Source organism: Chelon labrosus, assembly GCF_963514085.1.
Source record: "Chelon labrosus genome assembly, chromosome: 13".
Classification (NCBI taxonomy): domain Eukaryota; kingdom Metazoa; phylum Chordata; class Actinopteri; order Mugiliformes; family Mugilidae; genus Chelon; species Chelon labrosus.
The window spans coordinates 30136787-30154642 of record NC_140346.1 but is presented as its reverse complement, the minus strand read 5'-3'; the positions used below and the strand labels follow the sequence as shown (position 1 = coordinate 30154642).

Genomic DNA, 17856 nt, shown 5'->3' with positions numbered 1-17856 from the left:
CACCAACATAAATACTGCAGGTCCACCTGATGGTTTCTTGGAGCTGCAAAGGAAAGTAGATGGACTAACCGTCAGGTCACCTCTGATCAAGGTCTCCACAGCATCACTGTCCACCTGGTTTCATAGAGGCTGCCTTCCCTGAGGGACGTCCAGAGGTCTGCACATATAGACACTAATGTGAGGGAGGCCTTTGTATCTAATCTAATCTGTGCATTACGTCCTTCTCTCGTTGTGTCTTGTTTCTCACCGATGAACAGGAAGCATTACATCATGCTTCTGTGAAAGATGCTGCTGTTGCTAGGTTACCACCGGCTGACTCCCTGTTCCATTTTTAGAAGGGTGCTGAGAGACAGAGAATTGGGGGAGGGAAATGTTAGAGAGAACAGAGAGAGGTGAATTCAACACAGTATTTATTAAATAGTTGGTCAAACTAAACAGAAAAGTTTTATCTTCACGATGACCATGAACACAGGAAAGAAAGCACTGATGAGCATCCACACATTCTATTTTTTATTCAGTATCATATTTCCACCTGCTGCCACATTCATTTAATTAAACTCATGATTCCTGACAAAAGAAGCAGTGAGTCAGACAGGAAGTATTAATGGCTAATATGATGATATTACTGTGATCTACTGGCTTCCACCAAGAATCAGATTAAACATCAACTCTGATGAGATTGAAAGTCTGTATCAGGTTCAGTGACCTCCACTCTGATCCTCCTCTCAGGTCTTTGGAGAGTCATGGCATCACAGGAGGAAGCTTCTTCCTTCAGGAGGTTTTTCCAGTATGTGGAGGACAGTGGACTTCAGACCTATGATGGTCTGGTGATCCAGAATGCCTCCGACATCGCCAGAGAGAGCGACCGCATACGCAACCAGACAAATTGGACTTATTTACAGGAGAAACACCAGAAGAAGAGGCGGCAGGACGAGGCCATCAAGAGGTAGAAGACATAACGTCTCCACTGAGCTGAAATAAATTACAGCCTTTGCTTTGAAAGGTCGTCTTAGCTTGTGTTACTTCCTGTTGGGTGTGTTACCTTAAATGGTCAGGGATGTAGAAGTCACTTCTTTTAGAAAATAATGATATATGGTCATCACTCAGTTTTTGAGCTTTTCAATCATTTTTCTAATGTCTGGAAAAGTAATATAATAATGTTAATATAATATAAATGAAGTCTATTAAATGTTTTGATCTTTTGTGTTATTTAAAGATGTTTTAGTCAAACCTTAACTGAAAAATGGAAAGCTGATAAATAAACTGAGAGGTTAACATGTTCCAGTGTAGAGGTTTTGTCTTCTGAAGCTCGGGTATCATTTACAAAGTGTTGCCTGATTGGTTGAACTGACAAGCATGACTTTCTTTTGGCCAGGATTGGTGAAGATGTTGCCATAGCAACGGACGGGGCATACAGCGGGAAACATTTCAGGATGGGTTTCATGACAATGCCGGCACCACAGGATCGACTCCCTGCCCCCAGCCAAGGGTTCACTGTCCGATCCCAGTCTCTCCATTCAGTGGGCGGAGGAGATGAGGACTCCAACCACAACCGCAAGCAACCTCCACCCAAACCCAAGAGAGATCCCAACACCAAACTGAGTAGCAGCTCTGAGACGGTGGATGGAGGCCCCGGGGTCACCAAGAGGGACCACCAAGAGACCAAAGAGACACTGGAACAGGCCGAAGGTGAGAGACTATCATTTCCATGACAACTCCACTTGTTTATGAAGAAGTCTTTTATTCCTTACGTTTGACCAAATGGGGTCTGCTGGTTTTCGGGCTTTCTGGCTTTAAATAAAAGGAGAACCATGATGGAAAAAATCAGTTTCTTGGTGTGAATTTTGTCTGTGAATGTTCTCATTCATTCAGCTCATTTTGTTTCTAAAAACAAAGCTTGTAGCTAGTAGCAGGAAGTGAACAGGAAGTGACCTATCTGTTGTCTGTCACTCATTTACCATGTGTCTGTCTACAGCTCTCTACCATCTGCACTCTGAGGATAGTAAGAAGATGCCTCCACCCAAACCCAAGAGGAACCCAAACACTCAGCTCAGCACCTCCTTTGACGAGTCATACATCCGTAATCATGGCAGCAAGAAGTCTTCCTTGCATTGGGACAAATCTTCATCTCAAAATCAAAGTCCAGCATCCAGAGACACGGACGATGAGGAGCCAGTTTACATCGAGATGGTGGGGAACATCCTGCGAGAGCTGAAAGGCCAGGAGGCCGAGGAGGATGAGCAGAGTGAGTCGGTGTACGAGGAGATGAAGTACCCGATGTTGGAGGACTTCCTGCAAGACACACACCCTGATGCCTGGTCATCCCGTGGCTCTCTCTGCGACATCCCTCCACCTTTTCCCAACCTCCTGACTCACCGTCCACCCCTGCTGGTATTCCCACCTGCCCCTGCTCAGTGCTCCCCCAACTCTGACGAGTCCCCCCTCACTCCTTTAGACGTCACCCGTTTGCCGATGTTAGAAAATGTCTCCATCAAGTCAGGTGGGGCTGAACACCCACAGAGCTCCACCCACCACCGTAAAGAACGGGCTCGGGATGGGGATCGAGAACGAGACCGGGATCTGACCTCCACCCACACCATCACATCTTCTGGTCGCTCATCTGCTCCGCCTCTTCCCTCCAACCACTACAAGTCCTCTAGCTCCACCCACGGTGGCCATGGTTACCCCCGCAGCCAATCAGCATGTCCGTCTCCAGTTAGCATGGGTCGCTCCCTGACTCCTCTAAGTTTGAAGAGACCACCGCCATACGACACTTTGATGGCAGGAGGAAGCATGCCACGCTCCTCGTCTTCATCATCTTCATCGTCACACAGGGTGGGGGAGAGTGGGGCTAAACTTAGTAACTCCTCCTCCACCCACGGCTCCATGCAAAATGTGTCAATGAGGTCACAGACTCCTACGAGTCCATTGGACGAACTCAACAACCTGATTACATCAGGAAGACAGAAGAGAGGGTCAGGTAGAAAGAAGAGCAGGGAGGCTGAAGGTAAGGACGTCGCCATGACTTATATCCTAGTAACTCTAATGGTGCTACTATGACACTACTACAACACTACTACATCACGACTACATCACAACTACACCGCAGTTGGATATCAGTGTTCACATTAGGAACACCATATGCCACAAACCCTACTGGTAATACGACTAATGGTACTACTACATCACTACCACATCTACGACTAATGGTACTACTACATCACTACCACATCTACGACTAATGGTACTTCTACATCACTACTACATTTTAGTTTGATACTAATACATCAGGAAGACCTACACCACAACTACACCTAGGGTATAGTTCATTTCAACAATAATACATCAGTACCATCAGATCAACATCATATCAGCTGAAGAAAGGCTTGTGGACAGGAAGTACAGTGCCTCCAGTCTTTCTCAGTTTTTCCATAACACTTTTGTATTGATTTTTATTTCTTGAATCAGCTGATCATGTTTCATATGCATGAGCTTCCTCGCCTTGCAGAGCACTAAGTTTCAAAAACTTTTAAATTGATTTTTCAGTTTAAAAACTGATTTAGATTTAGAGATCAGAGGACTTGAAGTCCTAAAGGAGCATTTATTCCATCTCTGTACAGTATATGTACATCTTTGTTACCGACCGAATATATCCAGTAAACAATCAGAGTCTGCAGCATAACAAAAGCTGAAGTAAATGTAAAGCTAAACATCTCAAAAAGTTTTACATGAATAAATAATTGTTTCATACATGGAGAGGAAGAGAAGACATGGACAGAGAACAAACAGATAAGGAGAGCGTTGGAGGACTGCAGCTCTGTAAAGAAAGATTATCATCACTTTATTTTGTCTCCATGGAGACACTGTTGCCATGGTGACAACTGTCAGTCAGCCATCTGACTAAAGATCATTTTATAGAATATGTTCACAGAGATGCCTCCTGTTTTAAAGTCTTTGATAGGACATATTTTCAGGACATGGCAGATGGATTAGTGACGTTAGACCTACATGTTGGTACCTGGAGACTTACAACAAACACAGCAGAAGCAGTCTTTGTGATTAAAACGTCCCAAAATAACGTCATCCTTTGGCCTCTATTATTTTTGAAATCATTGTCTGAGCTTTTTTTGGTTTAGTTCAAAATTTAGTTTCAGTAGTGGGTCCACAGAGATAAATGAAAATATGAGTGACGAAAGGGAAGCTGGTCTGATATGAGTCAGTGCAACCATTTGGTCTTTAGTCTGACCTGCTCCCACCTCTAACAATATGTTTCGGACACCAGTATGATTCAACCCGATTCTCTCCTGGTCTGAGAGTTGCTTTCTCATGATGTTTTCTGTAAGACAGAAGAGGTGTCATGTCATGTCTTCTCTGTCTCTGTCTAATTATGTCTCTGTAGGGGACAGCAGGTCTCTGCCCAGACACAACAGTAGAGAAACAGAAGAACAGTCGAGTCCAGTTTCCAGCAGGATGGGGAGGTCATCGGTCAGCCCCACCATGATGCTGTCAGGAGGAGGAGGAGGAGGTGAGTCAGGCAAAAAAACAAGGTCAGTGATGTTGTAATCGAGTACCAGGTAATAACTAGGCCACAGTCAGGTTTACCACAGTAGAAATCCAGGTGAATGCCAAGTGATTATCAGGTGAACGTCAGGTGATCATCAGGTGAACGTCATGATGCTGGGAAACTGTCATAAATGTGTAAACTATTAGTCCGATCGATCGGGACTGTGCCGGTCGACCCTGAGCAGAGCCATGCCAGCCGTGTGGGACGGAGTTATCCTCATGTCAGCCAGGTATATCAAATACCCACAATGCATCTGAACAGGTCAACATTAAAGAGCCGATTTGCAGCGAGAGCCAGTTTTCTAAATGTAATCAGAGCTATTGACTGCACACACATTGATAAAAAAGCGCCATCATATGATGAATTTGAAAATGTCAACAGGAAACATTTTCATTCATCAATGTACAGATCATATGTGATGCGCAAATGCAATTAACCAACTTTGTGGCACGTGGAGGACAGCTGTCAAAGAGGACATTTTGCCTCCACTCCAGTGAGTAGCGTCTCCATTCACTTTCTGTTAAGTTCTTCTTTTTTCCCGTCTTACTCATTTTCTGATCGTGCAGAGAGGGGAATCTCAGATGCAGGGTCAATTTAAATATAATTTGCATATTTAAAAGGGGCGTGGACATGGAGGGATCAGGTACAACATGTGCGCTCAATTGCACATGTACAAAGGAAATGTGCTTCTGGATCTGAGCGCGTTTTAGAAGGAAATGCATGCAAGTCTCATGTACGAAGACTTGCATGGATTTCCTTCTAAAACGTGGTGCACACTCAGATCTAGAAGCACATTTCCTTTGTTCATCCCAATCGAGTGCACATGTTGTACCCGACCCCTCCTTGTAGCTCTGATTACATTCAGAAAACCGTCTCTTTAATGTTGACCTGTTCAGATGCATTGTGGGTATCTGATATACCTGGCTGACATGAGGATAACTCCGTCCCACACGGCTGGCATGGCTCTGCTCAGGGTCGACCGGCACAGTCCCGATCGGTCGGACTAATAGTTTTCACATTGATGACAGTATCCCAGCATCACCTCTAAGTGTCTCCAAAGGATCAACAGCTGTAGAAGCCAGCGTACACCAGACATGACGTTGGTGTAGGAACGTACAAGTTCACAGTCATTTCACTCTTGATACATCTGAACTTTTCTGTGAGCGAGTACGTACGGAACGTTTTTGTGGTCACGCAACCTTCGTACATGAGCCCCCAGGTGATTATCAGGTCATCAGCCGGTGATTGTCAGATGAACATCAGGTGAACATCCAGTGAATGTCAGGATTTTCAGGCAAACATTATCAGGTGAATGTCAAGTCATTATCAGGTGAACTCCAGGTGAGGTCTGTGTGGGTTAATTGGTGCATTAATTCTTGTTTCTGCAGAATTAAAGTCTGTGTGTAAACTCGGCCGTTCGGCCTCAACATCAGGTGTTCCTTCACCACAACGTCACCTGCATGATCCGCATCATCCTGCCCTCAGCCAGGTACAACACCTGTAAACCACCTGTTAACCTCTGTGCTTCTTGTCTATGGAGATGATTTCAGAACCTGAACCATGTAACGGACTCTTCAGTCAGTTGAACTGTAAACGTGACTGTTTTCTATTTTTACTTTTGTGTAAAATATTTGGAAGGAATGAAATCTTTTGTATTTTTAATGAGTGTGTACTCTGTGACACCATCAGATTAACACTGATCCAGCTGTAGATTCATCACTGATACAGGTTAATACTGATCCTAACTAAAACTGGTTGGAACTGACCCTGACTAAAACTGGTTGATACTAACCCTAACTAACACTGTTTAATACTAACCATAACTAACACTGGTTGATACTAGCCATAACTAACACTGGTTAATACTAACCATAACTAACACTGTTTAATACTAACCATAACTAACACTGGTTGATACTAACCATAACTAACACTGGTTAATACTAACCATAACTAACACTGGTTGATACTAGCCATAACTAACACTGGTTAATACTAACCATAACTAACACTGTTTAATACTAACCATAACTAACACTGTTTAATACTAACCATAACTAACACTGGTTGATACTAACCATAACTAACACTGTTTAATACTAACCATAACTAACACTGGTTAATACTAACCATAACTAACACTGTTTAATACTAACCATAACTAACACTGGTTGATACTAACCATAACTAACACTGTTTAATACTAACCATAACTAACACTGGTTGATACTAACCATAACTAACACTGGTTAATACTAACCATAACTAACACTGGTTGATACTAACTTTAACTAACACTGGTTAAACTAACACTGAACAATTTCTACTCATTTATCATAGCTCAGAAATAAAATGAAAACTTCCTAGCTAAACTTGACTAAACTCTCCATCATCTAATCAACCATGCCACTAATCTTTATTTAATAAGTAACCTAAAGCTCTGACTAACTTTACATTGACATCAACTGTCTCTTTGTCTTTGTCCCTTGTGTCTGTTCTACAGTAAATGTTGGTCTTCTGTCATCTGTTTGTCACAATGATAATTAGTTATAATTAAAATATATTTATTTCAGTCTAAATGTAAATGAAAGAAGCGATACAGCCTCAGAAATAAACTCTGTCCTCCATCTGTCCGTCTCTCCGTCTGTCTGTCCTCACCTTCACTCTGGCAGCAAATAAAACAGAAATTAATCAAATCAAATTTTAAATTAAATGTGTGACTTTTTAAACTAACACAAATGTTTTAATCTATAGTATTGACACATGTCAGAGTCCCATATACTAACACAAGCTATAGTAATTTCCTGTTTTATACCAGACACTAAAACTTACTGGACTAAAACAATCTGGATGAAAACATCTGGAAGTTTAAAATAAGAACACGAAAGAAGATGTAGAAGATGTAGAAGATGTAGAAGATGTAGAAGATGTAGAAGACCTCCACAGACCATAATTATGATGTGGTGATGATGATGGTGGTGGTGATGATGATGACGGTGGTGGTGATGGTGATGATGATGATGGTGATGATGATGATGGTGATGATGAAGGTGGTGATGATGACGAAGAAGATGATGATGATGATGAATGTGCTGATGATGAAGATGGTGATGACGATGATGATGATGATGAAGGTGGTGATGATGATGATGATGATGATGATCGTGGATTTGATGAAGGTGGTGATGATGATGAAGGTGATGATGATGACGATGATGATGATGATGAAGGTGATGATGATGATGATGATGATGACGATGATGACGATGATGACGATGATGGTGGTGAATGTGGTGATGATGATGATGGTGGTGATTATGATGAAGATGGTGATGATGATGATGATGATGATGATGATGAAGGTGATGATGAATGTGGTGATGATGATGGTGATGATGATGATGATGAAGAAGGTGATGATGATGATGATGAATGTGGTGATGATGATGGTAATGATGATGATGATGATGAAGAAGGTGATGATAATGATGATGAACGTGGTGATGACGATGATGATGATGAATGTGGTGATGATGATGGTAATGATGATGATGATGATGAAGAAGGTGATGATAATGATGATGAACGTGGTGATGATGATGATGATGATGAATGTGGTGATGATGATGGTAATGATGATGATGATGATGATGAAGGTGATGATGATGATGATGAATGTGGTGATGATGATGATGATGAAGAAGGTGATGATGATGATGATGAATGTGGTGATGATGATGATGAAGATGGTGATGATGATGATGATGAATGTGGTGATGATGATGATGATGAAGAAGGTGATGATGATGATGATGAATGTGGTGATGATGATGATGATGAAGAAGGTGATGATGATGATGATGAATGTGGTGATGATGATGATGAAGATGGTGATGATGATGGTAATGATGATGATGATGATGATGAAGAAGGTGATGATGATGATGATGAATGTGGTGATGATGATGATGATGATGAAGATGGTGATGATGATGGTAATGATGATGATGATGATGATGAAGAAGGTGATGATGATGATGATGAATGTGGTGATGATGATGATGATAATGAAGATGGTGATGATGATGGTAATGATGATGACGATGATGAAGATGTAGGAGCGTTTGGTGACCCCATGTCTAGATCTGTTCATGTTGAGCTGTTCTTCGTCTCCAGATGCCGTGGCTCTGCAGCGACGCCACGATGATGGAGATGATTGAGAAGAAAAGAGTTTTGTGTCGAGAGATCAAAGCTCGTCAGAGACCTGAGAAGAATCTGTGTAAACAGGACAGTATGCCCATTCTGCCCAGCTGGAAGAGGAAGCAGCCGCCGCCATATACAGCCCCGCCCACCACGGCTGGACACGCCACCGCTGTCTTCTGGGACACAGAGATCTGAAGCACGACGACCGTGAAGCACAGGCCGGGACATTAACCAGCTGATGATGATGATGATGAAGACGAAGGTGAAGGTGATGAAGCTGGTTGATCTTTCTCATCATTGTATTGACTGAGCGTTTGCTGCTGTCAGTCAAAATAATCTCTCTCGGCCGCTCTGTCTCGTTAATAATAACTGTAAATAATTTAAATCATCAAAGAACAAACTTCTCTTCAGGTTGTACCTCTGGTGATATCTGTTCTCTCACCTTCAGATACAAAGATGTCAGATCATCAATCAATGGACTAATCTGTTTCATATTCAAGGTTTAGTTAATCTGTGAACATGACCTGATGTGGGTCCCGACCCAGAGACTGAGCCACCATCTAATAAACCACAGCAGAAACTGTTTCTAACTTTATTTAAACCCTGAGGTTTACGCACAAACACCTCGTCCACCAGACAACATTTAGTCTGATCACTTGATATCAGAGCATGATCTCTACCGATGGTCTTTACGTGGTGGGCTCGTCTAAACTCATTATTATAATGATTTAAACTCATTATTATATGAATGGGCAGAAAAAATACCAAGAGTAAAAAGTGTAGGGTATAAAAGATAAATAATGAAATAAAATAGAATAAAAAATTGCACACATGAATTGTCAGATAATCATTTAAACTCATTCTTTATTCATTCTGATTTAAAGTCATTGGAGGTGGAGAAGCTGCAGGTGGAGGAGGTGTAGCAGAGCTGTTTTCTTTCTACTTGTTCTTTTTCTATCTGTGAAAGGTTTTCATGGTTTGCTCTGATGGCGGGGTAGCAGAAAAAAAATTATAAACTGACTTGTTTTATAAAGAATCAGTGTCTGTGTGTGAAGGTCAGGGTGTGTTTTTATAGTTAAACACTTTTATGAAGATGAACAGATATATATTTAAAAAAGATAAAGGAGGATATTTTGGCAGGTTGTTGTCAATTTGATCTCTTCCACTGTCCCAGAAACACATACTACACTCTTCAGATTAACTCCAGATTAACTCCAGACTGATTTCAGATTAACACCTTCAGAAGGTGTTTAACATGTAAATCCAGTTCCTCTCCATAAAAATGTGAACACTTTGAACTCAGAGTTCGCCCTAATTGGATGAAAGTGAATCTGGTTTAGTTTTCTGAAACCCAACTCACACGGTTGTGTTTGATGAACACGTCCTACACTCATCTATTGATGAATAGATCCCTCCAACAGGAAACTCATCATCACTTGGGACGATGGCTGGAGTTCATGGGACCGCCTGTGTTGTTGGGACAGAGGATGAAAGATCGTCTGCAGAAAGTGATGAACAGGGTGTACTGATCACTGATGGACATAAACATTGATTATCATGACGTCAAATCCTAACATCATAGAAGTATTCTGGCATTCCTGATAAATGTCAGCCTGAAGCCACAGGGAGATTAACTGTTTGAATATGCACGTAGAAAAACTGAACACAGTCTGTGATCAATACATAATCGGATCATGTGACCAATACTGACTGTGTTTAGTTTAAGTTCATCCTCTGTAAAAAAAAAGATTTTTGTCACAGAATCAAGTGCACTTCTTCAGTTTCACATCGACACAGGACTGTCATTACAATTACACATCTAGTTATTATTTATTAGATGTAGTTACGTACTTATTTATTATCATAATCACATGATTCTAATTAGACTACAGATAAAATGATGCAGTAGAGTCCATCATGGACAATCCCACAATGCAATGCTGCAGATTTTACAGAATGAGACAACGTGATGATGACCAGGAAGAGTCTGAGACATGTTCACCTGAGGCTGAGCACTGACCTGCCAATCAGAGAGAGGGGGTGGGGCCAATAAAGTCAACAAAGGTCACAGGTCACATGGCATCAGAGGTCACATTAAACCTCGGAAAAAGTAACGGAAAAAGAGAAGGTTTATGTTCAGTCTGGTTCGATGCTCAGCTTCTGGTGTGTCTGTTAATGTGGAGCATCAGTCATGTTCAGTTCTGACCACATGGTGGCGCTGTTCTCAAACGTACCTGTCTGCAGGAAAGTCATGCACAAATGTTGATGTGTTTGCACTGTGAAAAACAGATGAATGACTCAGAATCTGTTTATTTTTATTGGATGTGTTGGAAGAAAAGAATCTGTCTGATCGTTGTTACTCTGTTTGGATCTTTTTGGGACATGAAGACAGAAATAAATTAGATTTTTATTAGACTGTGTGTGACGCCTTCACTTGATAAATCACCGTCCTACACAGAGCTGATTAAAGGACTGTTCTACTGGTATTCTTATTTAAATGACGTTTTTATATTTCAGTAATCATACTGTCAATAGGCGTGGGCTGGTTACACACGTGGCCACTAGAGCAGAGGTCTCCAACAGGGGGTCCCTGACCCCTAGGGGGTCCGTGGAGGTACTGCAGGGGGTCACGAAAGTTTTTGTTTAGACATTTTTTTATATTCCCCCCCCTGCAATTTTTTCCACAAATTTAAATGTCTTTAAATACACATATACATAAGTAGGGGGTCTTCGCTCCATCTCTCCATCAGTTTGAGGGTCCTTGGCCTGGAAAACGTTGAAGACCCCTGCACTAGAGGGTAGAGAACATTCATGTCACATCACGGTAGCTAAGCTGATAAGCTAAGACTTTATTACTGTATAAATAATACATGCTAACATTTCCTGTGATGTGACGTCTATGTGACTTTCTGCTTCATGTGGTTTTACCTTATTTTACAGCTGTATATCATTGAGCCACACTCAGCAGGGCTCTGGTTTATATGTTAATGATTGAAGTGATTTCATTTAGTTAGTGAAGTTACAGAGATTACATCTGATTCACTTCACAGCAGTTGTATCCACACACTTCAATCTAAAAAGGTAGAGTTGATGACTTCGTTTGTAAATGATATCAAACTCACCGACAGGCCGCAGTCTGTGAGGATCCACGACGTCTCCTCCACCTCTATCACCCTCAGCACCGGCTCCCCCCAGGGCTGTGTGCTGAGCCCCCTCCTGTTCACCCTGCTCACATACGACTGCTCAGCGATACACCCGAGCTGTCTGATTGTGAAATTTGCGGACGACACAGCTGTGGTTGGACTCATCGCTAACAACGACTGGTCCGACTACAGGAAGGAGGTAGAACACCTGGAGGGTTGGTGCAGAGAAAACAACCTCTGCATCAACGTGAAGAAGACCAAGGAGATGATCGTGGACTTCAGAAGGGGCAGACACCTCCCCCCTCCCCTGCACATCGGAGGGACAGCGGTGGAAGTGGTCTCCAGCTACAGGTACCTGGGCGTCCACATCACTGACGACCTCACCTGGAGCACCAACACTTCCTGCCTGATTAGGAATGCACACCAGCGCCTCTATTTTCTCAGGAGGCTGAGGCGCGCCGGACTGGGGAGCTCAGTCCTGACATCCTTCTACAGGTGTGTGGTGGAGAGCGTCCTGTGCTCCTGCATCACTGGTTGGCACGGCAGCTGCTCTGCAGCAGAGAAGAAAGCTCTGCAGAAGGTGGTGAAAGCTGCACAGAAGACGGTGGGACACAGTCTATCCACTTCCACGGACATTTACACCTCCAGATGCAGGTAAAGGGCCACCTGCATCAGGAAAGACCCCACCCACCCTGCACACACACTGTTTGTCCCTCTCCCCTCAGGCAGGAGGCTACGGAGCATTAAGAGCAGGACCACCAGACTGAGGAACAGCTTCTTCCCGGAGGCTGTGAGACTGTTGAATGCTGAAAGACCTCCGTAGCCCCCCCCCCAACAGTCACTCACGGACACATCTGCACAGATTGCAGTTGGGTTTGCACTGTCACTTTAACTCCATTGCACACTACCTCAGTGGTACAGGACTGAATATCACTGATCATTCATTACAGTTAACTTTTAGTGTTGATACTCTATATTTATACACTGTAGAATAGATAGCTAATTTTATTCTCTATATTTATACTTTTCTATGTTTATACTTTTTTTACTTATGGCTTGAGTCGGGACCAGAGAAACCCATTTCGTTCCTTCCCATGTACCAGCATGTGTTGTAATGACAATGAAGAATCCTTGAATCCTTGAATTCATTATATTCTTGAGACTTCGTCATACATATACTATTATTATAGTATAATACATGTATTACTATTATTATCATTATAATTATCAGATGAACAACATCAAGAAACGTCAAACATCAGTTCTCTGTAGTATTTTTATATTGAACATATTTATCATTGTTTTCATCGTTACTGTTATTAGTCATTATTTACTGTGTTGTCGGTCTCGTTGCTGATTACTGCCACCCAGTGGTCAGGGTGTGTAAGTACAGCTGACTGGCTCCGTGCAGTTACACACTGTGGCCACCGGGGGCAGTGGTGGTAACATTAACGCTTAAGGTCGGGATTTTCAAAATAACCAGATGTGCTGGTCGGGTGTCGCTGCGAACTTAGTTCTGGTGATAAACGGTCGGTCCACACAGTTCTCGTGTGTAGTAGCGACGAGTATGAACCACGTACATAAATAACAAATATAAAAGTATAAACTGTGAATTCTGTTCGTCGGTCCGCGGCAGTGACCCGGATGTAAACCGAGTCTGAGGGCGCCATATTGGTTGTAGGGACAGAGAACTATCCTAAACGGTTTGTTGTTAAATTCTCTCCACAGCTTCGCTCTGACCGGAACAACGTGTCTGGACCCGGGAACCGTGCAGCGGCAGGACGACACCGAGCCGAACTAAGACGACACCGAGCCGAACTAAGACGACATGGAGGAGATCCAAACTTTCTCCTCCCAGACGGAGCTGATCATGAAGGTGGCGGTGGAGTCAGCCGTGTGTGTCCTACAGAGACTGGGACAGGAGGGGACAGACAGCGGGGACAGCCGGGTGAGGGAGAGGAGGACTCTAAAGTTAATTAAGTGTCTACGAACTGAAAGAGGAAAATCCGCCGTCACTTCCTGCTTCGCTGCAGAGAAACGAACAAACTACTCTTTGTTAATTTTATCGACTTCAGAGAAAAGTGCAGATTAACGAGATGAACCTGAACACGTCATTTAATAGTATTAAAAGGTGAAGGGAACATTTAACAGATCACTTCCTGATTCGTGGGGTCTCGTGATGAAAATTCTGATTTAAGAATTGATGCTTTTAAATTGAAACGCAAGGAGACAGGAAGTGGAGTCAGGTTTCAGACAGGTGTGTTCTTCTTCTACAGTCTGAGACTGTGTTGATCATTATTAATCAGATTAATAATGTAATAATAATCAGATTGATCCAGCGCATCACATCTCGGGACATAAACAAAGTTCAGTTTTCGCTGTGACGGTGAGTCTGTGAATATTTTATTGTCTGAGGTGAAGGTTCATTGAGTCGTGTTTCCTGCAGGTCTCGGCTGTGTTGAGTTCAATGTCCAGAGAAGCTGTTCGTAAAATCTGCTCCGTGTTCAGAGAGCTGTTCATGAAGCTGGCGACAGAAAACGAAGCTCTGAAAGACAACGTGAGACGACTGGAGTCACTGAGGAACCAGAGGAACCAGAGGAACCCTGAGAGGAAATCGTCCAGTGAGTTTCAAAATGAGAGTCAGATGGTTTAATCTAAAGTGTTTCCAATCATTCAACAACCTCCAACCATCTTGTTGCAGACCAGCGCTGCTCGTCTCCTGACATCCAAGCATCCGCCTCCAGCGACGCCCCGCCCCCTCTGCTTGTCATCGGCCCGCTCCCAGCTCTGGTACCGGTACCGGTACCGGTACCGAGCAGCAGGAGTAGCCGGGCCCTGCAGCAGAGACCAGGTCCATCTGACGTCCATGTGGACCTGCTTCTAGAAACAGACCCTCAATCAGCTGACATGTCCATGACATCACTTCCTGTAGTTGTTGATCAGGCCAACAGTGACGACGCACCATCACCTGCTGTAAGTGTTGACACTGAGGTCAATGTGGTCAGTGAACAATTATTGATTGTTGATTATTTAATTCAGTTCAATTTTATTTATATAGCGTCAGTTACAGTACAAATGTGATCATTGATTCATCTAAACTAAAGTTATTGTCCAGGCACCAGAGACGGAGGTGGAATCTGTAGAAGAGAAAAGTGACGATCAGAAATTTCCTGGGAGTCGAACAGGTAAGACATTACTTTTAATTAATGAACTAGACGTAGACGGAGGTCACATGATGTTTAACCCTGAGTCTGGATCAAACGATCACACACCAGTATCAGCAGCTGGACGTCCGATAGACTTCATCATGTCGTCCATCGTCCCATCGTGTCAATCAGCTGCTTCATGATCAGTTCATTCACATTAAACCCAGTTCTACACAGTTTTACCTTCATGAGCTCAAAACATGTGTGTTGATCAATTAATCACTTGATTAACTGATTAATTGCAATCTAACGTTCTTCTGTGGTTTCATTTTTACATTCTGGAGATGAACATCTGGAGACAAACATCTGGACGTCACTGATGACGTGGACGTGACTGTCGGGCCGACGGTGTTATAAATGTTTTTAATGGTTTTAAATGTTTATGAAACATACCCTTAAAGGATCAGTAAGTGATGCTAACGGACTAGCTGGCTAGTGTTTCGCCATAGTTGATTATGGAGGCGGGGCTTCAGCCCCATGGCCCCGTCCCGTGCCTCTAGTCATGTGACATGTGCTCTACTGTGTGCAGTGAGTGAGGAGGAGCAGAAGGAACAGGAGAGGAGGAGGAGGAGGGAGCAGTACAAGGACAAGAGGTTCTTCTGTGAGCTGTGTAACAAAGGTTTCCACCAGAAACATCAGCTGATGAAACACGTGTCCTGTCACCTCAAGCCGTTCCCCTGTACGTCCTGCGATAAAGGTTTCTACCGAGCCCAGACGCTGCAGAAACACCAGCTGACCCACCAGCTGAGGGCGGCGCAGGAGAGCGACCCAGAGAAGCTGCTGCACTGCGACCAGTGCGACAGGAAGTTCAGACTTCTGCGTCAGCTGCGAGTCCACCAGGCGTCGCACCGGCTGGAGAAGACGCCGCTAAAGTGCCAAGTCTGCGACCGCACCTTCACCTCCACCGGCGCGCTCCGCTACCACGAGGTGTCACACGCTAAGATCAAGCCCTTCATGTGCGACGTGTGCGGGAAAAGTTTCACCAGGAAGAAGAACCTGCGAGAACACCAGACCGTCCACACTGGCGCACGGCCCTACGCCTGCCAGACCTGCACCAAGACCTTCTCCACCGCCAGCAACCTGCGCGTCCACAAGAGGTCGCACTCTGACGATCGGCCGTTTAAGTGCAGCGAGTGCGACAAGGCCTTCAAGTGTAAGATGGGTCTGCTGCAGCACCGCGTGGTCCACTCCGGTGAAAAACCCTTCACCTGCCAGACCTGTGGCCTCAGCTTCGGACTCAAGTACAACTTCCAGAGACACCAACGGCTCCACAACGGAGAGAAACCCTTCAGGTACTGGCCCACAGGATCAAACGGTCTGATCAGATTAATCAGATCAGATCGATTCATCAGTCTGACAGATGAGTCAGAATCGTTATGATCAGATCTGATTGATCTGAATCTAACCAATCACTGTGATCAGTCAGTCCAATGTCTTTACCTGTGTGTTCTTGGTCCCCTCAGGTGTGATAAATGTGGCGAGGGCTTCTCTGGGACCTGGGCCCTGAAGACCCACATGCTGGTCCACGGCGTGGAGAAGCCATTCATGTGCGACCTGTGTGGGAAGACGTTTTTCTACAACTGTCAGCTGCAGAAGCACCAACAGCTGGTCCATGGCGGCGGCGGTCGGAGAAAGTCTGAGGGGACGGGCAGGTGGAGGTCAAGCGGAGTCAAAGCATTCGGCTGTAAAATCTGTCTGAAGGCGTTCAGCAGCAGCAGCACGCTGAAGACTCACGAGAAGAGCCACACCCACAACAAAGACTTTACCTGCGACACGTGTGGGAAGGCCTTCCACCTGAGACACCTGTACCAATACCACCTGCGGCAGCATAGCGGCGACCGGCCTCACGTCTGCACCGTGTGCCAGAAAGGTTTCCTGCTGACGTCGCAGCTGAAGCAGCACGAGCTGCTGCACACCGGAGTCAAACCTCACCGCTGCGAGCAGTGCGGCAAAGAGTTCAGGACACCGCAGAACTACCACCGCCACCTGCTGGTCCACACTGGGGAGAAGCCCTACCAGTGCTCCGTGTGCAACAGGAAGTTCAGGCAGTCCAACCAGCTCAAGTCCCACATGCAGATCCACACGGGCATCAAGCTGTACTCCTGTGAGCGCTGCCAGCACGGCTTCTCCGACTCCAGGCAGCTCAAGAAACACCGCTGTGGAGACGCCGCTCAGGACCCGGAGTCCAAACGCAGGAAACAGAAGGATGCCTTCCCCTGGACGGACGAGTTCACCAGCCAGTGACAACCACGCTGGTCATCATTAATAAAATGCCAGCTTCAGCTCTGGACTCACATGTTTACATCGTTTATAGTTTTTCAGTTCAAACCTGAAAACTGTGACGTTTCTAAACTTTCTCTGAAGAGACAACAGAAGGTGCAGCTGCAAGTCTTTAGTTCAAATCTGTAAAAATAAAATAGTTTGTGACATCTGCTTCAAATCTGCTGATGTTTTCTATTCATGTTCAGGGGTTCATAGCCTGTGTTAATATATACAGTCTGTTTAGTTTATCTTTATACACTCTATGATAATATCCAGGTTCAGGATTTAATTATTTTCTTATTATTCGTGTTTAGCTGCTTTGATTTAAATCAGAATAAATAAAGTATGAACTTGAGGACAGAGAAGAACGAGAATAAATGACACAGGAAGTAGAATCAGCTTCTATAAAACAGATTTCTATTGTATCTATGCGCCGTCACTGAGGCCGTTAGTGCAGGGCGCATGCGCACAGTGTCAA

At 44.1% G+C, this 17856-nt stretch overlaps 2 protein-coding genes across 3 annotated transcripts; both read left to right on the top strand.

Moving 5' to 3' along the window:
* Window positions 1–499: 499 nt before the first annotated feature.
* On the top strand, window positions 500–9422 carry nyap2a (neuronal tyrosine-phosphorylated phosphoinositide-3-kinase adaptor 2a). The gene is made up of 6 exons (XM_084558167.1): window positions 500–946; window positions 1376–1689; window positions 1976–3007; window positions 4400–4525; window positions 5953–6053; window positions 8741–9422. The coding sequence occupies exons 1-6, from the start codon at window positions 744–746 to the stop codon at window positions 8960–8962; spliced, it is 1998 nt and encodes a 665-aa protein (XP_084414293.1). The 5' UTR covers window positions 500–743; the 3' UTR covers window positions 8963–9422.
* Window positions 9423–13216: 3794 nt separating this feature from the next.
* Window positions 13217–17572, top strand: LOC311498733 (uncharacterized protein). 2 transcript variants are annotated; one of them, XM_084559449.1, is made up of 6 exons: window positions 13217–13858; window positions 14357–14531; window positions 14612–14883; window positions 15026–15095; window positions 15646–16408; window positions 16580–17571. In XM_084559449.1, exons 1-6 carry the CDS (start codon window positions 13739–13741, stop codon window positions 17358–17360), a joined length of 2181 nt encoding a protein of 726 aa, XP_084415575.1. In that variant the 5' UTR covers window positions 13217–13738; the 3' UTR covers window positions 17361–17571. The 2 variants fall into 2 exon arrangements, with proteins under 2 accessions (XP_084415575.1, XP_084415576.1); XM_084559450.1 differs by having other exon boundaries at window positions 13744–14296; window positions 16580–17572.
* The last annotated feature ends 284 nt before the right edge of the window (window positions 17573–17856 follow it).

Coding starts and splice junctions, on each gene's coding strand:
- nyap2a (XM_084558167.1), top strand. CDS start 744: ATGGCATCACAGGAGGAAGCTTCTTCCTTCAGGAGGTTTTTCCAGTAT. Junction 1,690..1,975: donor GACACTGGAACAGGCCGAAG/GTGAGAGACTAT, acceptor GTCTGTCTACAG/CTCTCTACCATCTGCACTCT. Junction 3,008..4,399: donor GAAGAGCAGGGAGGCTGAAG/GTAAGGACGTCG, acceptor ATGTCTCTGTAG/GGGACAGCAGGTCTCTGCCC.
- LOC311498733 (XM_084559449.1), top strand. CDS start 13,739: ATGGAGGAGATCCAAACTTTCTCCTCCCAGACGGAGCTGATCATGAAG. Junction 14,532..14,611: donor CCCTGAGAGGAAATCGTCCA/GTGAGTTTCAAA, acceptor ATCTTGTTGCAG/ACCAGCGCTGCTCGTCTCCT. Junction 14,884..15,025: donor ACGACGCACCATCACCTGCT/GTAAGTGTTGAC, acceptor GTTATTGTCCAG/GCACCAGAGACGGAGGTGGA.